This window comes from Cricetulus griseus (assembly GCF_003668045.3).
Source record: "Cricetulus griseus strain 17A/GY chromosome 1 unlocalized genomic scaffold, alternate assembly CriGri-PICRH-1.0 chr1_0, whole genome shotgun sequence".
Classification (NCBI taxonomy): Eukaryota; Metazoa; Chordata; class Mammalia; order Rodentia; family Cricetidae; genus Cricetulus; species Cricetulus griseus.
The window spans coordinates 43962066-43986888 of record NW_023276806.1 but is presented as its reverse complement, the minus strand read 5'-3'; the positions used below and the strand labels follow the sequence as shown (position 1 = coordinate 43986888).

General features: G+C 34.3%; 1 protein-coding gene across 3 annotated transcripts in view; it reads left to right on the top strand.

The window, feature by feature from the left end:
- Positions 1 to 24823, top strand: part of Col11a1 (collagen type XI alpha 1 chain) — a 175182-nt gene that overhangs the window by 38974 nt on the left and 111385 nt on the right. The window contains exons 5-13 of one of the 3 annotated variants that reach the window (XM_035451016.1): positions 11295 to 11420; positions 16332 to 16484; positions 16671 to 16763; positions 18455 to 18709; positions 19300 to 19362; positions 21105 to 21146; positions 21827 to 21889; positions 23299 to 23373; positions 24382 to 24465. In XM_035451016.1, coding sequence (XP_035306907.1) covers positions 11295 to 11420; positions 16332 to 16484; positions 16671 to 16763; positions 18455 to 18709; positions 19300 to 19362; positions 21105 to 21146; positions 21827 to 21889; positions 23299 to 23373; positions 24382 to 24465 — 954 coding nt within the window. Of the gene's footprint in view, positions 1 to 11294; positions 11421 to 15988; positions 16106 to 16331; positions 16485 to 16670; positions 16764 to 18454; positions 18710 to 19299; positions 19363 to 21104; positions 21147 to 21826; positions 21890 to 23298; positions 23374 to 24381; positions 24466 to 24823 lie in introns of all 3 variants that reach the window. The other 2 variants (XM_027395556.2, XM_035451017.1) reach the window with 2 other exon arrangements.

The following is a 24823-nucleotide window of genomic DNA, read 5'->3' as shown; positions in this document are numbered from 1 at the left end:
CCTGGGTGAAAGATGGAATGGGAGAATGGCTGATGTCACTTCTTTGTTTATAATATCCCAGGGACTTTGCTTTTGATTCGAGTATACACTTCATTCACATGTCTGCAGGTTGCATCTCATCCTCTGCAATTCTCTCCAGCATCATCAGTGATTTCTTTCCCCCTTGCTCCTTCTAGGCCACTGTGTGTCCCTTTCCTCAAACATGCTACTTACAACACAGTTTCCACCATGCTTCCTACAGTCTCTATGTTTGAAGGGTTCTGGCTTAGTTCCCTTCTTCCCCCTGTTAGTTCATTCTTGGTGTTCTTTAGTCAGTCATTTTTTTCCCTTATTGAACTAGTTATGCAACTGTCTGTCTTTCTGATATATCACCTTTTTCTTTGTTGTTGTAATTTTTTGCAGTTGTTTCTGGCATTCTACAATTTTCTTTTTTTCCTTTATGCTTCTAGAATACAAATTTTGTGAGGGGAGAAGCTTTCTGTAGTATTAAAATGTATATAGTTATGTTTGCCAAACATATTATTTCATTGGTAAAATTTAAAAGCCTAATATATTCTCCAGAGCTTATTAATTTCACAAACATAGATGACTTGTGGCTTCAAGAAAGCAGTGGATAAGGTATGCTATCTTTTAATTAAACATTATATTCATTTTACGTGTTCACTGGGTGAAATGGGTCCACATTAGTACTTATACTTAAAAATTAACTCTTTTACCACTGGGTGTATAGAAAGTATAAGATAAATGTGTGTTTTTGGGAAAGAGTTTCTCTAGTATCATATGTTTTCTGTAATGCTTAGTAAATGTTTATGGAATTAGAAATACATTTAAACAATGTAGGTCACAGATCATTTTCATAAAATTGGTTTCTCTAGCAGGCTTTGATGCACTATCAGGGCTGTGGGGGCTGTAGTTTTGACAATGACTATGTGGTTTCTCTCATTCTTTCCTTTGAATTGTGGTTCTGATGCAATCTCTGGTGTATATTTCAATCACACTAAAACTCTAAGCATTTTGGCCCCTTTCCTTCAACCCACAAAATACTTGAGAAAGTATCACTAATTTTATGGAATGTTTGAGAGCAAAACACTGTGATGAGACTTACTTCATCAAATCCAGAAGTCTCAGTAGGTGGGAAGCAAAGCTCAACTGATGTGACTTTCCTAGTCAGTCTATAAGAGATTTAACCCCATGTAGGAGTTAGTGTCCACCTTCACCTGGGTATGCAATTAGAAACTCTACCAAGACCCACTTGGTTTCTACAAAATTTAAGTGTGAATATATAATTGGGGATGAGGGGAGCATCTATCAGAGAGAGTGTAACATTGTGCTATATCACTGCCTTCATTCACTGTAGCGACTGCCAGACAGTTCAGCTGCAGAGATTTTTTTTTTCAATTCCATGTTTGTTTTTCTTTCCCTTTTCCTGGCATGCTTGGGTCATGGATAATCACTTTAAGATTCATGAAGCTGATTTGCAAAGTGCAAACTGCAAAGGTGAGGGCTCTGCTGAGAACCATTACCTTCTTGGGGACTAAAGAGAAAGGAAATTGAAGTACACAGATAGGTTAATAGTACAAGGCTTGCCTTACAGCAGTGAAACACCCAAGATACCCCACACAAAGAGAAAAGCCTTATGAAGCTCAGGTTTGAAAGTTCAGAGTCCAGGGAAGGGTCCCCTATGTCTGATCTCTGGAGAGGATGGTGGATGACAACATATCCTGGCAAGAATGCACATAGCCATTCAAGACTAATGTCTCCAACCAAAGCAGAGGAAAGGAAAATGATCCTGGTCCTACCATCTTTCTTGAAGGAATGTCAATAATGAGCTGTGTGTTACCACCAGTAGTGCCAGATGAACATTTAATGTCAAGCTTGTTAAATGAAATTTCAGTATTGAAAGCATAATATCCCATCGCTTAATTAGCAATATTCTTTTAATAATCAAAATGAATTCACTTCCATAAGTCCCAAGTCCCTAAGTCTCTCAACTCTTCCAGCATTGCTAAAAACTCAAAACCAAAATTGTATCTGAGACACAGGAAAATAGTCAGTGGTAAGCCACTGTAAAAGTAAAATATCAAGTTAAGTGCTTCTAAGACCTGGTGCTGGGACCTGTATGGGCTAAATTTCCCTCCCTGTTCCAGAAAGGAGTAGATGGAAGAAATTGGCCCAAGGCAAGACTAGACATTAGCAGGATAATTGCTACACCCCTATGTTTCCTCCATTACACATTGCTCACACTGGGGCAAATGGTGTGCACCCAAGGGCTTGAGGAGCCCCACCCGTATTGCTGTGCTGAGTTCAGTCACAGGATCTGGGCTGGTATCAGATGTTGTTCCCAGCTTTCCTCAGCAGCCATTGCAAGCTGCTCAAGCCTCTGATGTGACTTCAACTTTATGTCCACTCAGAGAGCTCTTCTATGCACTATGCTCCATCAGGAATTCCCTGAGGAGATTCCATCTTTGCAGAATACTACCGTATTCCAAGGCTTAAAGAAAGAGAAAAGAATCTCAGTAGAATCTTCCATTACTCCAACTCTTGCTTTTTCACCTGAAAAACTAGATTGTATGCTATATATGCTAAGGCTTGGCACCATGTGGGCCCAGCTATAACCGTAATAGTGGACTTAGCTGCTCACTGTGCAGCAGAAGGGCTCTGAAATAAATTAGTTCCTCTAGGCCCTAAATGTGCTATAATGGGTGTGGGAGCCTTGAAGATATTTGGGGTTCCTTCCATTGCTAATGGTTAACATCCCCAGTATATTCTTTGGCAACAGGCTGTTCAGCCACACCCATATTCCAGTGAGCATTCTTTGCTCTCTTACTTTGTCCAGGCTGCAGTGTTTCCCAACAATTTTGTCTTGCCTCCTTTTGTCACTCTGCATGTGATTTAAACTGGCCAGTTGTCCCCATGCTACTATCTGGATATTTGCTGTGTCCAATAAACAAGTGGGTTATTTCTAAATTGAGCCTTCTTAGAGCACATCTACAATACCCAGCGGATTTCTCATTTTCACCTGACATCTAACCAGTAGACCTTCACTGTACACATCTATTGTGTATATATGCCACATTTTCATTACCCATTCATCCACTGAGGAGAACCGATGGTTCTATAGCTTGATTGTGGCAAGTAGTGACAAAGAACATGAGTGTGTAGGTACCTCTACTGTGCACTGATTTAAGTACATTTTCATATGTTCCCCAAGTAGTAGGTATAGCAAGGCCAAATAATCCTCCTTTTATATTTTGAGGAAAATCCATGGAGACTTTCCGTTATGACTGATAGCACTTCCAATTACTGTGTATAAAGATTCGTCCCCTGACACACATTTGTCTCCCTGGTGATTTTTACCATGGTGAATTTTACTTAAGTTTTGATTTACATTGTCCTTATGACTAAGGATGTTGAGGATTTCTTCATGTCTTTATTGGTCATTTATATTTTTGAGATCCATCTGTTCAGTTCACTTGGTTGGGTTACTTATTCTTTGGGTGTATATGTCTTGAATCTTTGTATGTATTGAATATTGATATCTGTTTGATGAAAGTTGACATAGATTTTCTCCCATTCTGTAGGCTGTCTCTTCACTGTTTTTTGTTGTATTTGCTGCACAGAAAGTGTTTAGCTTGATAAAACCTTACTTATAAAATCTTAGAATTAAGTTTTGAGTTCTTTGAGGCCTATTTTGGAAGCAGCTGCATAGTTGATATTTTAAAATACTGCCTCTAGTACTTTCAGAGCTTCAGGTCTTTTTGTTTTTGTTTTTGTTTTTGTTTTTTTTTTTTCAAGACAGGGTTTTTCTGTGTAGCTTTGGAGACTCTTCTGGCACTTGCTCTGGAGACCAGGCTGGCCTCGAACTCACAGAGATCTGCCTGCCTCTGCTGAGTGCTGGGGTTAAAGGCATGCATCGCCAATGCCCAGCTGAGGTTCAGGTCTTATATGATTATCAATTGATTCTAATTGATTATTTTCTACGGTGAGGCATAGGCCTCTACTTTGTTATTCTACACCTGGGTAGCCAGTTTTCTGAGCATCATATGTTGAACAAACTGTCCTTTCAACTCCTCAATGTTCAGTGAATCTAAACACTCCTTGTCATATTTAGACAAATCATTATAATGACTTCACTAGTTTGTAGCAACTTTTGTATTAGATGATCTTCAGTATTTAAATAAAATTACTGAGGCAGCTACCTTAAGGAAAAGTTTATGTAGCTCATTACTTGGAAATTTCAGTTCCTACAATAAGTGGTCATCACTGGTTTGGTGTTTGAGGAAGAGAGCAGATGAGCCCACATCATGCTGAAATTCTGTGTTTGAGGTTTGAGAAGTGACAAATGGAACAAAGAATGAAAAATATTCAGCGTCCCAAATCCACTTTGAATGTCTGCCTACTCCATGACCAAAGAATAACAACTTGTCTCTACCTTCTAAAATTCTACCACTTCCTAAGAGCACCCCCTCAGCTCTGTAGGGACAGAGTCTTAGCACAGGGTCTTTGGATAACAAACAATCTATTACAAGTTTCAGTGAGAAATGGAGGCCTGCCTGAGTACTTCTCAACAGTGATATTAATAGTAATGGCAAGGAGACTCCAAAATAGGCATGGAGGTGAGGAGCATTCCTGCCTTCCCAGCCCTTTGTGGTCATTTCTGTTTTCTATACCTGTAAGAGTCTAGTCTAAAATATTTTTGACCATAGTAGAAAGAAGTAGTAACTATGATTTTGTGAGTCAGAAGACAATAAATATTTTTATGTTAAAAGGAAACCTGATCATTTCCCAATAGTCTCATCTATGTGTTATACTGCTGCAAAATCCCTCTGATTTTGCCATATAAAACTCCTTTCTTTATTTCTCCCGGATTTCTATCTTCTTTATAGATAGAAGCATAAAGCAATAAACAAATGGATTTCTTGTAATTATTTTGGTTCTTAGTAATCTCAAGAACAAACATCAGTCCTAACCATTAATCTTCTTTCTTGTTCCTTTCACTTGTCTCCAAAGAGTCAGTATGATAGCCTTCAGCAGCACTTACTGAATAAATGGACTCAAGATCTATCTGTATACAGTCAAAATGAGAAATCTGGAATTTTCCTGTAAAATCTTTGCATGACTTACTTTAAAATTATTGGAAAAAGTATTTTTCTTTTGATATATATGTACTATCTATCTGTGGTTATACATAAAAGAACAAAAGGTTTTTTTTTTATTTTTCAGGGTAAATTCCTGAGATTTCAAAGACAGTAATACAGCTTTCTGTTGCCAACTGTTAAAATAATAGCTTCACCCTCCCAAATACTTCATTGCACTAGAAAATTCTGGCTTTCAAGTTTGAACATGCCTCCCATATTTGGCTACTCAGTAGTGGTTATACATACAGACTTCAAATCCTGAGATATAAAGAAATTTGATGATTTGAAACTTGATAACCACTTTTATTTTTAAATAAAGTAAAAGGTTTATAAATTCATGTATATGTGGTTATGTACACATGCATTTGATAAATTTTCTTAGACCAATTTCATAAAATGGCTAATTTTGATTTAATGAAATTTTCAGTTTTATTTAGGAACTGTATCAGTCATTTTTTATAGAAAAGAGTACATAAAGATAAAGATAAGGAAATAATTTTAAACCAGCTTTTTTTAAAAACTTAGAATAGCATCATTTTATGTAGATTATAATAACAAGATATAGCATTTATATATGCTTATGTAAGCTATTCTTGTTTACTTTATTTGCATCATTTTATCATAAATATAAGGACATGTAAGACGATGAAGAAAATGATGATGCTAAAAAATGACATATTTAATCACTCCCTAGTTATGTTTGCCTACTTTCCCCATGTCTCTCAGGACTTGACCTTCATAGGTTCTCTCTGTTCTCTCCCTGCTGTCAAGAGCTAAAATTTGAACCATTTATCTGAGCCTGGATTTCCATTGTTTATTCTGTGAGGTTCACAGCTGTGTGGCATAGACAGTGGGTGGTCAGACTTGGGGTTGAAGTCAACCAAACACTGAGTGGTCTCACACAGATGGCAGCTGGACTTGAAACCAGACTCTTAATACTTAATACTTACATACATTAGACAGATTTTATATGAAAATTCTTACAATAAACATGATTCTTTATTTGTACACTGAATCCCAATTTAAAAATACTACACAGAGTATTGTGTAAGCCCTTTCTAAACAGAAAATAGAAATAAACCATCATCATTGAAATTTATTAAATAACGATGTGTGTGTGTGTGTGTGAGAGAGAGAGAGAGAGAGAGAGAGAGAGAGAGAGAGAGAGAGAGAGAGACATCAAAACAAAACAGTAAGAGACTGTTAATGTATGCATTCATTTTTGGTCTGGAGGAAGCTTTCAAGAGTACATATACAACTGACAGTGATGAAAGTTTTGGTGAGATTCTTTGACAACACTAAGTGCCATTCATTGGCTCACAAAGCTTTGATTTGGTTTTCTTTTTTTTTTGAAGGTAAACTATTTCTTTATATTGATTACATTAGTTTTTGACTAAATATATGTATATATATGCACCAATGTATACACACACATTTACATAAATACATACATAAAACATACACATATTTCTATAAGATGTATAAATATATAGCTATATTTATGCTTTTTACTCTCTGTACTGTTGGTTTGATGCCTGCATAAACAAAAAAATTCTTCACCAACCAATGGTTCTTCAACTTAATGCTATTTAGAGTCAACAAGGTCACCAAGAATCCTTCATGATTTAAATGCCATTCTGGAAATTCTGAGGTATCCATTCTCAGAGAATGATGAGTTACTGCGTCCTTATTCTGTCCAGTTTGGTAAAAACATTGTTAGATAAGCACACCCATAATCAATCTAAATTACCACAAATGTAACATATATGTATAATGTATATCATATATATGTCATAATACATGTTTATATGTTACTATTATGATATGTAATACATCATGTAATATATTACTATATATATAACTATATATATGTATGTATATATTACAGTGAGTTTTAAGACCATCATTTTCATTATCAAAACTAACCATCAAGGCTCTGTGAGATTTTAATCACAGTGATGAGGTTGCAAGCATACCCGCTTACACATGTGCCCACATATGGAGAGCCCTAGTGAAAGAGACTTGACCTTAGAGCCAATTGTGTATAGAGGGGAGACATTTTCTTTTTTTCCCAAGAGATTATTTTTTTTATTAGTTTAAATTAGAAACAAGCTTACTTCACATGTCAATCCCTTCTCCCTCTCCCTCCCCTCACCACCCAACTCCCCATGAGCCCCCCACCTCATCCCCCCTCTGCTCCCCAGGGAGGGTAAGGCTCTCCATGTGGATTCCCCAAACTCAGTCATATCATCCTGGGCAAGGTCTAGGCCCTCCCCCATTTGGTTTTCTTATAGTCACTTTGCTGTTTTCCAGTAAGTCGCTACAGTCTATATGAAAATACTCTATCGTATAGAGCTAGTTGACACAGCTGTGAATTACATGGTAATTCTATGCTCTCTACCTCAGTCTTAGCTCTTACAGCATTAGAGAAGGAAGATGTCTTTTTCATGCCTCTAACGTTACAGTAGTACAGGTGCCAGTTTTGCTTTGTAATTTCACCCCTTTCTATCTCTGGAAAATGTTACAGCATCAAAAATAATATTTACACCCTGCTACACCTGTTATGATACTCAGATTCACTTATAGACTGTCTCACAACACAACATATGATTAATACAAAACACTGGGAAATACTTTCTGGGAAAATCATACTATTGGATTTTTACAGAAATTTCCAATTTTTTCCTATACTATATTTTATGGCAGACCATGAAATGCTATGGGAATTTATAGTGGAAACATTAGCAACACTCAATTAAAGAAGTAAAGTCCCATAAATAGTATAGTAAGTGGTTGGACAAAACATTATGCCTCTCAAAAATCTATTTAAAAATAGAATTCATATTGAGACATTACATTTTCTATGTTTCAGCAATTAAATATGAAACTTGATAATTCATAATCCTGGAATGGATGTTAGGTAGGATGTCTCAATTCGTTCATTTGAATTCAATTAAAGGGACTCACAAGCCCAGATAATTGGGGATGGGAATTTCGAATTAAAGGCCCTAATTAAAACCATTGGTGATATTATTCCTCGATGTACTTGTTGTGGCCAGGGTTGCCAATTACTGTTTTATGGGCAACAGAATAAAGAACTGTGCATTCAATGTTCTCCTTTCTTTTTTCTTGGTGAATCTTCATCTCTAACAGTCCAGATGTGGCTACTGTGTGCTTGATTGATGAGTTTTGGCTTATCAAATGCTGTCAACATATTTTAGGTACTTGCATGCATTTAATTAAGCCTGCCAAAAATCAGTAGTCAATGACATAATTCATCTACATATTCACAAAATATTGCAAAATCACACAGAACAATGTTTATTAGGTCAACTTCATATATTGTTCCATGATATATGCAAGTAAATATTGGAAAAATTAATAATAGTATGATAATTAAAAGTCCCACCATATTTTTACTTGGATATTAACTGAACTTACTGCATTTCATGTTTAGTAAAAAATAAGTTAGTTTTTTTCCCTCCTTATGTGGGTGCTACCTGCTGTTAAGGGGATGAACTAATGAGTTTAATAACAAAATGAAGTTACTTGAGGTTCCCTGTTTTGAAGTTCCTGGAATAAATGCAGTTTCTTGAATAAATGTAACAGACTCAGAATTCATCTTCCTTCCCTCTGGTTACAGAGAAGAACTGTGTGTAAATCCATTAAAGACCTCAAAAAGGTCCTCTTAGCTCACATATTGCTGACTCTAAGCCTGTGCAGCAAGCTTGAAGACTTAATTTAGTAGGTGTGCTCTAACATTCAGAAAGCCTTCTGAGAACATTGAAGGTTCTAATCAGTTACCATGACAAGTGTCAAATCCTTGTTCATCACCATAAAATGGAACAGATATTTCTATGTCCAAAATAAAGACAAAAATACAGTGTTACAAGCAAGCAGTAACTACTACAAAAACCCAATAGGCCCTGACACAGTTATTATCTAAGATGTTCAACTTTAAATTACAAGTAAGTCTACAGAAAATTATGAAATAAATTAATAGCAGTACACATATACATGTATATTTACATATATATAAATATTTATGAAAACAAATAGTATAAATTTCTCTTGACCTTTCAGAACAAATATATTAAATCAGCATTTGGAATGCTGCACACTAGTCCATCTTCAAGCACATATTTCTATATCATATATTTTTATTAATTTTAGAGAGTTTCATAAATATATTTTGGTTATATTCACCCCTACTACTCCCTTACATATTATATATATATATATATATATATGTAGATATTTTACATATATATGTTGTGCACATAGTTCTTTTCAGATGGTAATATGTATAAACTGTGTGCAATATCAGGAGTTATATATTTTAATAGAATATATAATCAGTTAAGTATATTTAAAAATCCTAAAAATCACTAGACAAAAATTGCTATTATTAGATCAGTGAGTGGCTGCCAAGCTTCATGACTTGAGAGTTAAATCCCCAGGACCCAAATCATGGAAGTGTCCCAAGATACTGCCTGTGTGCATCCATTCTTGCACACACAGTAACCAACCAAATCAATAAATAATACAAGAAATGAAATTTTGTTATCAAAATGACAGAAAATAGCTAATGCTAAGAGGATGTGGAGAACATTTAGTTTACTATTGGTGAGAATGTGAATCAGCATAAGTCATTTTGGAAAATGTTCTGGCAGGTTTAAAATGAATTAACGATAGAAATACTGTGAGATACAGAAATCCCAGTATTCACTGTATTTCCAGAAACTACAGTATTCACTGTAAAGGAAGTTTGTAGACTGAGCAATAATGAAGTTAAGTTTATGTCTTGTTGTCTGTGACAGTTACTTCTCTCAATGTTATGGCAAAGTACTTGGCAGGAGGGAATTAAGAGAAGAATTTATCTCAGTTCACACATTGATGGCACAGTCGTCCACAGTTGGGAAGCACAGCAGCAGGAGCTTCAGACAATTGGTCTGTTGTGTTCATACATAAGAAGAGGAGACCCTTGAGTTCTGATGCTCAGAGAGAATTCTCCTTTTGATTCAGTCCAAGGCCCCACCTCTATGGTGACTCATCCCAACTTAATTAATCAATAGAGACTTCCTGGAAGATGTTGCTAGAGGTTTTTTCCCTAGGTGATTATAGGTCTAGACATATTGACAATCAAATTTAACCCTTCAGTATCTATAATGCTGTCTTCAATATTTTATATGTAATACTTTCTCAATAAGCATATGTTGATGGCTAAAGGATGTTTTATAATGATGTCATAAGTAATTTCCTGGTTCTTACTTTTCAACACATTTATATTTAGTGTTCATAATTTCATCCAATTTTAGGTAACTATAGTTGATAAAATTTCAATAAGATGATATAATTTTGAAATTACTGAAAGTTGAGTCAGGTTGTAGAGTCAGGTTATGTTTTCAAACGTAAAAGGAATTCAATCTTACAGTGTTTTGTCAGCATAAACAACTTCTGGACATAGTTATATTTCTAAGATTGCTATAGTAATCACATACCAGTTCATATCACAGTTTCTTGATGAATTAAATGTGTTTCCCTATTATATTGCTTCTAAAATTACCGAAATGAAAAAAAATTTAGATAATCTTGCTATTATTTTGAAAATTTCTCTTTCTATAAATATATAGATTTTTATATAAATGGTTTTAAAATGTTTGCCAAAATATTATATTTTCCTCACCAACAATGTACCAAATCTGTGCTTTTTATGTATAATATTTTTTTTCTGCTCTGTTGTGCGTCTTCATGGGTGGGCATTTTCTTTTTCTGAACATGATTCTACTGAGAAGTTGCCTTCTAGATTTGTCTAACAATAACATTTCAGTGTAAACTAATCAACATTTTAGCCATGGAAGCACATTTTTGTTTTCCACGCATTTCATTTGTCTTTTAATATGCATATTCAATTGTGAATTCTGTAAAGCTAAATATTAAAAGGTAGATTAATATACAGTAGATTTTTTACAGCAGAATGTAAGGCAGAACAGTGCAATTATCTCTCAATCCTATAAGACTCATCTTTATAATGATACACATTTAAGTAATTTCTCTTCTTTGTACATTTAAAGGTAGGGTACTCTGACCTTACAAACATGATGAAGACTTGTTTGTTTGCCTGTGCTGACTATCTCTGTGTCTGACTCTTTTCAGGGTGATATTCAGCAGTTCTTGATCACTGGTGACCCCAAGGCAGCATATGACTACTGTGACCATTACAGTCCAGACTGTGACTCAACATCCAAGGCTGCTCAAGCTCAGGAGCCACAGATAGATGAGGTGAGGATACAGGACACAGGGGGCTTCAGGTGGCTGTCACCTCCATTTAAGGCATACTTACTGAGTTTTAGTTAAACTATACTTTTAATGACGAGTCTGAATATTTTGAGGAAAAATTTATGCAAAGGTAATTTTCCCTTTGTTGTGATTAATTACTTAGTGCTCTATTTCAGCTCTTTGCGCTTTAACTTTTCTCATAGGAAAGTAGAGAAATAAAACATATTTTGTGCTTTAATTTGTATTGAAAGTATTGATTTTGCTTTAATATAATGTAGAACATTTTTGAGATGACATAATTAAATTTCCTGCCTTTGTTTCTCCTCCCAAGCTCTCCCATATACCCCCTTTTGTTCAAATATATATACAACCTGATTACTCCCTAATGTGTTACTTGTGTGAATATGTTTTCAGGTCTACACGTTGGTACTGAATTCCAATTGGTGTGTTATTTTCTGAGAAGACTATCTTTTCACATTTATTTTCTGAAAACTAAGAGATTCAAATTGTGAAAGCAGATTTGCATTTTGAGAACAAAATTCTATTTTAAACATAACTCAAGTAGTATGTATGTTATTTTTAAAAACTACATGATTAGGTACAAACTTTGAATTTTAACTACTCAGAATAAATGGACATTTGATTACTTTTATTGTCAAAATGAATACAAAATATGTTAGTTTTTATAATTCAAAGTTGCAATGGTTTGTAATATATTCCTGTGAATTCTGTTGTCCTAATCTTTCCCACAATTTAACGTTAGTATATTTTTTAAGGCAGAGTAAAGTCCTACGAAGCCAGTGAAAGAGCTAAGAAAAATTGCTTGGATGTTTCTTTTGTACAATTTTCAAGTGCCTTATTCTTTTATTTCCTTATGACTTATTAAATATATTTTTGGTGGTTTTGATGGAGAAAACCATCAGGTTAGGTTCACATTTCTATAGCTGTTAGGTCAAAAGTATGTCACTAGTTCTGTGTTCAAAACTAATGGTATTTATTTGGCATTTTCCATTTTATAAGGCAAATAAAATCTGTTTCTTATAGCAAAAAAGTGACTCCACTTAGTGGAAGAAGAGAAGTAGGTGTTCTGTGGATAATGATTGGAAGTGATTATCAGCTTTTAGTGTGTCACAAAAAGATTTACTTTAAGTTTTTTAGGAAGAATTGACTCTTACTTCCCCTAATTTGTTACATTTTTAACTGAATGTAATGAACATTCTATATGAGTTCTAAAACTTAAAAATTTATGCAGTTTTTATAATAATTTTGAATGTTAGTCATTACATATGTCATTATATTCTGAATATGTATTTTCCTAGTTAGTTTCAGGTAGTCTGCCTTAATGATATCAAAGAAATATTATCTTCTCAAGTTTAAACATAAAGTGTAATGTGGAACATAGGTCAAACGTTGTTTAATATTCCATTATTTTTTTTTAATTTACAGAGGCAAGCTAACTCAAATATTTTATGTTTTCTAACTTTTTTTTGTTAGTATCTTTTGTCAATGACAGTTCTCATCAAGGCACAGGCTTTTATGATTGCAGTTTTCTTGTTTTCTCTAAACAAAAATGTAAGGAAAGAAAAATTTCATAAAACTCATCTGTAAGCCAGTTCCAAATTTCCCCTGGAGTACTCATGGAGTCAAGTTTAATTTATCGGCCACACCATACTTTTGTTTCTGTTTTCATTTGTTTTTCTTTTCTCCTCTCATACAATATACCCCTATTATAGTTTCCCAGCCCTCTACTCCTTCCCACTTCACCACCCCTCTGGATCCATCCCCCTCTACCTCTCATTAGAAAGGAATAGGTCTCTAAGAGATAACAATCAAACATAACAAAATAAAATATAGTAAGATGAAGCTAAACTGAAGTTGAACACCTCAACCCAACAAGAGGAAGAGAGTTCCAAGAGCAGTCATTGTGTGAGAGATCCACTTGTTCTCACAGTCAAGAGTCTCAGAAAAACTCCAAGGTATAAACCACAATATATACACAGAGGACCTCATATCTACACATGTAGCCATGTGCTTGCTGCATCTGCAGTTTGCAGAAATACCCAGGAGTAGAGAAAACTGTGAAGATTGGAAGACATTTCTTCTACCAGAAGAAACATGACATAAAATTGATTACTTTGATAAACATTGATAAACATTGACCAATGCATCTCCAAATCCCAGAGCTTAGCCTAAACGAGTTCATTGGTCACATTTAAAACTGGCTTTTTATTGTTTTACTGACAATTCTTTTAGTAGTTTCTAATGTATAGTTTGATTACATTAAAAACTGTGAACAGTAAAATAATCTGCAAATATTTCTTGTTTTGTATATTTTATTTCAAGCCAGCCACGAGTACTTATACATATTTAATATTTCTTATTGCCACATGAGTGATGGTAGCGACAGAAATATTACTCTTTGGTGCATCGTTCTTACTTAATACTTAAAGTCTGACATGGTGGTTGCATGCCTGTAACCTAGCACTTGCATTGTAGAGGCAGGAACATCAAGAGTTCAAGGCCGTATTTGGGTGCACAGCAAGATTGAGGTCAGATTTGTCAAGAGGAGTCTCTCTCTCTCTCTCTCTCTCTCTCTCTCTCTCTCTCTCTGCATATACATATTATATGAAGTACATATATATGTATATATAATCCTATATAAAGTATATATAAATATACATGGAAAGTCTGTTATATAGAAAGTATATACATATATGGAAAATATATATATATCATATATTTATGTATATAAAGAGTATGTGGACTTCAATATATATTTATTTCAATATGTACATAAATATATACTTTACATATATGCTTTATATAGACATTCCATATATATATATATATATATATATATATACTTTCTGTATGTACATAGACTTTCCATATATGTATAGATATTTATATGTATGGAGAGAAAATTTCCTAGTAGTTGTAGATATTGTATTTAACTTATGCATTTAGAAATGGTATTTTAATGTGTTGTCTGTACATACCATTGTATTTACCAAATTGTAAATAATCTCTACTAATTTTTATCAAGTCGGTATTTTGATTCTCATCATACACTAAAGGTATTTTTGTGTTCATATTTCATTATTGCCTTTGGCTACATCATTTAGAAGCTTTCACAGAGGCTGAGGAAAAGGCACTAAATACCAGGTGTGCAGACTCGCTGCAGGATCAGTTTAGACATGCCTCATAGTCTGCCTGTGATACTGCATTCGTTTGCATTGCTATATATACTGGAGCTTAGGAGAGGGTACCGTGATCACAATTTTCCAAATAGTCTATAGTCACTAGTTACTTTCCTGGCAGATTAGAAAGAAGTCACTGAGAGTCAGGATATGCTAGCAGAGGAGCAAGTTTTAACAATTACAATACCTAGGGAATTTGATAGAAGTTGCCCTGTATTTTTGTAGGTATATATTTGGGGATTTAGACCCCAAGAGTTTAGCTCTTGATAAATACTTCAGTAGTTCTTGTGTTCATTTAGATTTTAATTTAGAGCAGCACTTCTCATCCTGTAGGTTATTACCCCTTTATCGGTCAAGTGACCCTTTCACAAGGGTTTCCTTAGACCATTGGAAAACACCGATATTTACATTATGATTCTCGACAGTAGCAAAGTCACAGTTATAAAATAGTAACAAAATAATTTTTATGGTTTGGGATCACAACATCATGAGGAAATATGGGAAAGGGTCGCAGCATTAGGGAAGTTGAGAACCACTGGTTTAAAGAAAATGAGAGGTTAGGAGTAAATCCTAAGTCGATATTTTCCAAATACAGTCATACATATTTCATGTATTTTTCCATTTCCCCATGATAGATGTGAATATCTTCTCATATTTTCATGAGACTGCTCTTCATGTTTTTCTTTTTTGTTATTGTTGTTATATTTGGTTTTCGGGGGGGGTGGTTTCAAGACAAGATTTCTTTGAAGCTTTGGAGCCTGACTTGGAACTAGTTCTGTAGACCAGGCTGACTTCTAACTCAGAGATCCACCTGCCTCTGCCTCCTGAATACTGGGATTAAAGGCATGTGCCACCACCGCCTGGCTATGTTTTTATTTTTCATCATATTATTTATTGAAAAAACATTCTTATTGAAACGCTCACCTTTCTAAATCTAATTTTGTGATTGAAGCTGGTGCCTGTTTTGTGCTTCTCCACTTAGCTGCAGCCCCAGAAAAATTACTATTTTTATAGGGAAACATTTCACAGAAGATATTTTACAAATAAAAACTAAAGTGGTTATTTAACAAGTCTGTCCAAAACTATAAATCTTATCTTCAAATTAATATTTAATGTTTAATACAAGTTTTGAATCATTATTCAAAACTTTTGTTATTCGCACAGTGCTAACCGCTTGTTCTGTTCTTAGAATGCTTGCTGGATAACTATGATGTTATTAGCTTCTATGTATAATAGAATAATATTCTTGTTTAATCCCAGATCTCACTTAACATTTACTTTGAGTAAAGGTTAAGCAGATGATCTCCACTCTGTTAATAATAATACTTGCAACTAACCAAATTGCCCCATATTTTTTCCTTTGTGACATAGTATGCACCTGAGGATATAATCGAGTATGACTATGAGTATGGGGAAACAGACTATAAAGAGATTGAGAGTATAACAGAGATACCCACTGTCATTGAAGAAACAGTAGCCCAAACAGAGGTAAACCCAACTGTGTGTTGTATGTGGTGTCCCACTCTTTGTCATTCCTCAGACTCACCCCACACCTGTCATTCACTTCTGTGAATAAATAATGGATTTTATTTGACAGAGGCTGCCCTGAGGACTGCTGGCTGTTTTTACCTTTGCACTTCTTCCCCTTTGTCCATGCTCTTTGGTTTCTTTCTCATTGCATGTTTTCCATTCCATCTTTCATGACATTTTACAGAAAAAGAAATCCAATTACACAAAGAAGAAGAGGACTTTGGCCACTCACTCAAAGAAAAAATCTAAAAAGCTCACATCCCCCAAACCTGAAAAATACGCATCCAAGAAGAAGAAACGTTACCAAGCTACAGCCAAAGCCAAACTAGGGGTCCAGGTAGCCAGAAAAAGCAATCAAGATCTGTCCTAGATGAGATGGAAGATCTCTGATGAGTCTTAGTCTTAACCTAATTAGACCAATTCCAATTTGGCTAACACTCTAACTCACTTATATCATGGTTTTCACCTACTTGAGGTTACTTTACAAATTTCCTAACCCTCTTTCTTCTCAATTTATCACCAGGCAAATATTGTGGATGATTTTCAGGACTACAACTATGGAACAATGGAAACTTACCAGACAGAGTCTCCTAGGCGCTTATCAGGATCAAATGAGGTAATCCACTTAAGCAGCAATGATCACGGTGTGGCTTTCTAAATATGTAATGTATTTTGATGGATTTCCTTGGAGAAGCATCCCAGCCCTTGAAACTTTTGCGTTATCATTCTTAGAGAAATGGATTCACTGGTTCATCATTACAAAACACCCTACATTTACAGTGGATGCCATTTCAAGATTTGCATGACACTGTAATTCATGAAAATTCTATAATCATCAAACTGAATTGGCTGCTACCATTTTCTTTATTGCTCCTACAATTGAGCAACCTTTGTAATGTTTTACAAAGAGTATTCACAGCATGATCCTTCCAGGAGAAGAATCCTCTGATGTGAGAATTGTATCAACAACTGATACAATTTGCATTTATTGCATGGGAATAACCATCATTCATTTTGATGCCAGCCAGCATTTTAGCAAATGTGGTCTTAGATTTAATAGTTACTTACATTTTAAACTTTCTTTACAATATTAAAGCTAATTAGGATTAAAATAATATTGTTTAAGCATTCACTGGGTTTCCATGAAAGTGTTACAATGTAGGTAGGTCTAAATAGGCCCTTTTAAATTTCATATTGTATACAAAACATGACATTTTATGCTCATAAAATAACAATCAGCAAAAAATTCAGTTTAGTATTGTTAAATATTTTGCTGCCATTATTTATATTATTATCATCAGTTAAATGAGTACTAGGTAAGTGTAAGTAATTTCATTATTTGAAACACATTTGGCCCGAAAGAATATAATTGTAATACAACACTCTTTATAGTATAAGCATTTAGGGTATGTAAATAGATTTTAACTTCATCTAGACTCACTCAGTCTTGTCTTATGAGATGTTACAACAGCTCAATATGTTGACTTTCTAATCTAAATTCTATTCTATGGTCTATTACTTGAGTGCTAAGAACATAATTGCATCATAGGTGAGATGAAACTTCTTTGCAGAAGCATGTATCCCATATTTAAGAGTAATATTTTATAATTGTTGGACTTTTTTATACCAACTACAGTAATATAACAGTAATGCATAATTTTCTATATTACTCATTATACAGTCCATATTTCTCTACTCTCTGTATTCAGTTTGTCTTTGAGAACAAACTTTAAATGTAGCTCAAAAGGTGACAAGGAAAATTGTTTAATTTTTAACTTGATTACAATCATAAGGCATGATAACGGCACTTCCTTATGTGAACAACATTCTGAATAGGTAATGAAAATATAGTTTTAAGATATTGGTACTAATATTTAACTGAGAGAATAGCTAATTACAAGACTTACTTTTGTAACATATTTTACTGTATTATTCAATATGATGTGAAAACTAAGTAAATATTCAGCTATCTGCTTAATATACTTGTTCAGATCTTATGCTCGAAATAATGTCTGACTAAGGAACAAGTTTTCTTAAGTGTCAGTAAATACACATGTTGCCTTCATGTAAATATTTGCAGTTGATGGGGAAAGGTGCTTTGAAAGAAATATTTTTTTGCACATATAAATGTATGTACAAGTATATTTCTTTCAGTGGTATTGAGCAGCCTTTTCCCAGGCTCTGGTCTTGCTTGATTAGTAAGCTCTCTTCCTGTCACATGCCATTAAGCTGTAGTTACAGATGCTTGCCTTGCTTTGCTAACAGTAAACTTCATGTTCTCCAATTCCCTGCAACTTAAATGAATAGCCAAATCCAGTTGAAGAAGGTTTTACTGAAGAATATCTAACTGGAGAGGATTATGATGTCCAGAGAAACATTTCTGAGGATATTCTATATGGAAACAAAGGAGTAGACGGCAGGGACTCTGATCTGCCAGTAGATGGAGATTTAGGCGAATATGATTTTTATGAATACAAGGAATATGAAGAAAGGACAACAATCTCCCCTAATGAAGAATTTGGCCCAGGTGTTCCAGCAGAAACTGATTTCACAGAAACAAGCGTAAGTCAGTATGATTGATGCGCTGTGCCCTGCACGTGTCTTACCTGGGATGCTTCTGTGTTCATTCTGATGTGTTTTCAGGTTTAAAATGCATTTGCATTCTTATATCATTTGTGGGTACTGACCAAGCCTAGACAAATATGATAGATTCTTCTAGTGGGTACTGTCAGCGATTGTGTCTTGGATTCTCACTGCAGTCTTTGTTTTAACGTACTATAAACTGAATTGTACCCAAATTTCTCATCATTGATAAATTTATATAGCTTTGTCATTATTTTTCTGACTACTAACTCTAATTTTTTAATTTAGACTATTTTCTACACTTGATTTGATGACATTTTTTATGTCTTCGAGCACTTTTGAGTCTACAAATGCATTTAACTTTCTATAATGCAAATTTCAAGAAGCAACATTTTGTTCTTAAACAGTATTCATGTGTATTTGGCAGTATTGAAATCTTTAATGTTTTTTTAATGATCACATATTAAAATGTTGCTTTAAATATATCTAGATGGTTTGTGTCAGAAAATTGAAAAACTGCCTCATCTATTGAAATGTATTTTGACCACTTTTAATTTTTCACTCAATAGATAAATGGCCATGGCACATATGGAGAGAAAGGTCAGAAGGGGGAACCAGCTGTGGTTGAACCTGTAAGTGTGATTAATATGTTTTAAAGATTGCTACAACTGTTTATAAATCATCACCTTAAATCATTTTGAATGTCCTTGCATTTTCAATAAAAATGATGCTATTTCTCATTTAACACAAATAGGTGATCAGGCGATGACTTTAAACAGATTTTCAGTAAAATAAGAAAATTACCTATTTCTGGGGTTTTGGAATTTGAAAATGGCTGACAGGTTTTCCCGTCCAATTCTCTTATTTTGCAAATCTGAGTTTGCATATCTTTCCCCCTTGTTTCAAATATTTAGTGGTTGTAATATAATGAGTTCAGCTCTTTTAACATCAGTCTATGATTTTACTATATAATTTATATGAGTACTTTTATAGAAATGTATTATTTGCCATATGTTGTGATTGGTTTTGTTATTTTAATTTTTTGAGGGGCCTGCCATTCACCTCACAAGTAAATCACACACAGAGGCTTATTCTTAGTTATAACTGAGTGCCTTGCCTTAGCTTGGTTTGTTGCTAGCCAGGTTTTCTTATCTTTGAATTTTCCCATCTATCTTTTCCCTCTCAGCTGTTATCTCTCTTATTTCTGTGTATCTTACTTCCTTTCTTACTCTATGGCTTGCTGTGTGCCAGCCCCTGATGGCCCCCTATCCTTGTTCTCTCCTGCTTCTCTCTTCCTTTCTCCTATTTATCCTCTCTGCCTGCCAGCCACACCTATCCTGCCTCCTGCTGCACTATTGTCCATTCAGCTCCTCATCAGGTGTTTTAGACAGGCACAGTAACACAGCTTCACAGAGTTAAACAAATGCAGCATAAACAAAAGTCACACACCTGAAAATAATATTCTACCAAAATAATAATCAGGCATATATATTTTTTGCATCTGACCCAAATTATATCATACAGTAATAAAACACACTGAATAGGCATGGAATTGAGAGAGAGAGGGAGATTTGTGGAGAGTGAGGTGGACAGCAGTGTTTAAGGAGGGTACTGGTAAGTGTGGTCAGTGTGTATGATGTTATGTGTGAAATTACAAGACCAGAATATTCTCTAAAATCATTATGTTTACTTGCATTTTTATGTGGAGTTTTGTGTATATCACCCCAGATTATTGCTCTGTCTATTTGTATTAGTTCTATAAGTTCTTAAGATATTGTTAAGGGGTACATATTTTCTAGAACCAATTTTAAAAGCCACAATTTTCATTAGCCACTGACTTAGGAAAAGCAATGCATGAGAAATGGGAGTTGGATGTTGTTTAAATGTTCACTTCGGATACATATTATTCTTTCAGGAGCCATAGAGAAATATAGTTTTCTGGAATTAAAGTGTATAGTTACCATTTCCTTTCATTGTTTCATACATCAATGCATCTGTTAAATAGCAAATATTTATCAAGCTCCTGTTTTTATATTTGATATTTTTGTTGTTTTTTATTGTTTTGTTAGAATATCTCAAAATGCTAGGGAAGAGGTTGATTAGGTATCTCTGCTGTACTCTCCACAGAAGTACTTAGAATATTCTTTCTCTGACATCCTATTTCTCCTTCCTAACATTATTTGTCTGAATAATCATCTCAGTTTAAATTAGTCCATAGGTTCTCTAATGTCAATAATTATATCTTCTGTCACTTTAGATGATTTCATTTTCCCATACAAACATTTTTTAGTGGTTTATATACTAGGAACTTAGAATTTAGTTTAAAATTATAAAGTGGAAAGGCTAAAGCTTACATGGATATTTTTGCTTATAGGGGATGCTTGTTGAAGGACCACCTGGGCCAGCAGGACCAGCAGTACGTAAACTTGATTTTTAAAATTATTGAATGTAGGATTCCCATTATGTAGTTGAATTGTTTGTATTTTAGCCTGACTTGATTTATAGAGGAAAACTGTCAAGTTTAGGAGCTGGTAGACTACCTATACATCAATTGTCTATAAAATGATACTATTGACAGGACTGAAAATAAATTTTGAATTTTTCTTTCTTTATACATTTTCTTTGTGCACATGTTTGTGCCTTGTGAGATATGAAATTTTTGTCATATAAATGTATGACATTGATGGATTTAAGTGATGGCAAAAACAAAATGTTAAAATGCTGACAAGCTAAATGCTTTCTTGTTCAACTTTGCAAGCACATTTTTGAGGTCTGGTCTTATGAATAGCCATTTCTTCAGGAGGAGTTGGGGAGCAGCTTCCACAACAGCAACTTTCATAAACATGCTGTCTTCCTGTTTCCCTTGGCAATTGCCTCCACTCTGAGCACAGCCACATAGAGGAGTAGTTGTGCTGGATACAGAACTGTTTCCTATATGTTGTGTTTACACAGGAAGCTAAATAGGGCAGTTGTTTGGGAGTCAAGGGTATATTTATAACATATAAATGAAGCACCCTTTGAATTTTAGGCGAATTCCTTTACTTGAATACTAATGAGGCAGGAAGTTGCTTCTGATCCTGGTTTGTTTCTCTGCAGGGTCTTATGGGTCCTCCAGGTCAACAAGGCCCTTCTGGGCCCCCCGGTGACCCTGGTGATAGGGTAAGTACAGAAGGGATGTCACATTAAACTGCACAGCACTTGGACTTAAATATAGTTTATTCCTCAACTTAACATGTTACCTTCTTCTCTTGGTGGAGAGGAAGTGAGAATTCTACAAACTGGAGGTGGTGAAGCAATTTACTTAACTTTTCAGACATGTTTAGATGGAGATAAAAAATTTATTAAGAATTTGTAAAGAGTTTATCTGTAACATGATTAGTAAGCCAATTTTGCTGTCAAGTCCCATTTGCACAGGAACACTTAGAGTAGACTCGGTTTTTCAAATTTGATTCAAGATATTTGTTCTTGATATTCCCGTCGATACCCTGTTTTTGAAACCTCATCTGTATAATTTCAGATATTTAATTTGATAGAAATGCTTTTTATTTTTTAATATGTATGTGATTGATGTGTGCATTTATGTATCTGTATCCACATGCTTGTGGGCACATATATATATGCACATGTGTGTCAGCTTGTGTATAGGACTGGCAGATGTTGATGCCAGATGTATTTCTCAATCTCTCTCTATCTTATGTTCTGAAATAGTTTCTCTAATTGAACCCAGAGCTTGCTAGCCAGCTTGACCAAGGGATTCCCTGTCTCTATTTCTTCCAGAATTCTAGAATTACAGGCTAGTAACTCACGTGCCAGTTAGGCATTTGTGTGGGAACTGAATATTTGAACTCAAATCCTCAGATAATAATTTGACTGTATAAAAGTAAGTTTTCTTCTACTGAAAACTTACGCACATATATTTCACAAATATTTATGATCTACCCACACATGAATATATATATATATATGTATATATATACATATATATATTTATATGTTTGATACTAAATGATCCTGTAAAGATATGTTATAAACTAGTGAATTTTAAACACAATTTTAAGACAAATCAATAATGAAAAAACTTAATGTTAATCTTATCATGTTAGCTTTAGTTATTATGCTAATAAAGTATCTATTTTGAAGATAATACTCAATTTAATATAGCTGGAAAATACACTGAAAATATCTATTTATGTATTGCATAGTTACTGCCTAAATGTCTATTAAGTAATACTTAACCAAATTTTGTCTAATTAATTCTGTTTTTAATTGTTGGAACTGAATACTTTTTCTTCACACTGATACACCTCCAGAATCTGTAAGAAGGCTTCATATGCAATTGTAAGCTGTAAATCAACTTTGAACATAATTGGCATTATACATTGATCATTCACTAGTAACCATGCATTACTTGAGTTCTTTGCAACTAGTACAATGAGATCCGATACTGTCTATGTCTATTTGAATAAAGGAGATTCACTAATTCAGAACGGACAATTCCAAGTTCAGCAATTTCAGACTCCCTGCCATAATATATTGCACTAATTGCTTTTGTTTATTTCCTTTCCCAGGGCCCCCCAGGACGTCCTGGCTTACCAGGGGCTGATGGTCTACCTGGTCCTCCTGGAACCATGTTGATGTTACCAGTACGTTATAGAAAGTGTTTTATTAAGTTATTTTCATTATTGTAATACATTTTTTCATTATATAATATAACTTAAAAAATACTGTAGTTGAATCATTGAATAGAAACATTTCTGAAAGATGGGGATGCAGGAAGTCAAGGGCCCTTGAAAGTAGGTGGAGTTTAATGAGCAGAACTCTGGTAGATAAATATCTATCTCTATGCAAAACCAGTTTCAATTTCTGATTATTCTTCATTTGGTGGAATTTACATAATCTTTCTAATCATGTGGGCAATCCTGGATTATGGATTTACAATAGGTTATTTAACACATTAGTATACAATTTCCCCTAATATTGACTATCACTGAAGCTTTTTGAAGAAGCTAAGTCCTTAATTGTCATCATTACTCAAAAATTATTTATCTTAATACTGAGTCTCCTGTAAAATTAATTATTATTTGCCACACAGCTATGGAAAATGTTTTTATTGGATTTAGTGCAATAAAATTAAAGGAAATAATAATACTCAACATTTTAAGTTAAAAATTAAGGCAGATCTTAATTTTATGGAGTAATAATAGCAAGAAGATGCTTATGGTAGATGAGAGAGACATTTATATTTCTTTTGTCTTCTTGGAGACTCCAAAAGTTTTGGTCACCAGAACAGAACTGTATCTCCAAATTTTACTGAATTTCATGTACTTGAAATTCTTATGGATGAATTGTTAGAGCAGATATTTTGCCATAGACTAAATAAGAAATGATATTTTAAAAAGAGTATCCGGTGTAAAATTTGAAATTGGCAAGTGGTGTATAATTGCTTTGGAAATGACAGAATGTACGATACAGAACTGTGGATGAGGTAGAGGAAGAATTGCACTCTCGCACACATATGTGTTTATATGTCTCAATATGAAGTGACTTTGGTAAATGTCAGCCTTTTAATTAACTTTTAATCTAATGGTTAAAGGACCTAATTCCATAAATTTGTCAAAGGCCAATTCTGAGCTTGCCTTATCCATCCCTAGTTCCGCTATGGGGGTGACAGTTCCAAAGGACCAGTGGTCTCTGCACAGGAAGCTCAAGCTCAGGCGATACTTCAGCAGGCTCGGGTAAGAAAAGATTAACACGTGCTCACATGACTTGATTCTGTATCAAATTGCGGTGTGTAGGTCTGCAGAAAAGTGTTTCTAAACATCACGTGGAATTTAAATGAAAAATTCTAAAAGTATATTAATCCTTCCCGTAGTGATGCTTGCTAATTTAATATTGAATAAAAGACCCTGTATTGCTACATGTAATTCTGACAATATCCCACCAGGACATAAAAAGATCCTGTTTTTAACATAATATCTAGTATTCCTTCTCTTTAACATCCTAATTTTTCTCTGCTAAGATGTGAACGAATGATTACAGCAATAACCACGAGAGCACAGTATGAAAGAAGTATATTCATGAACCCAATAATTC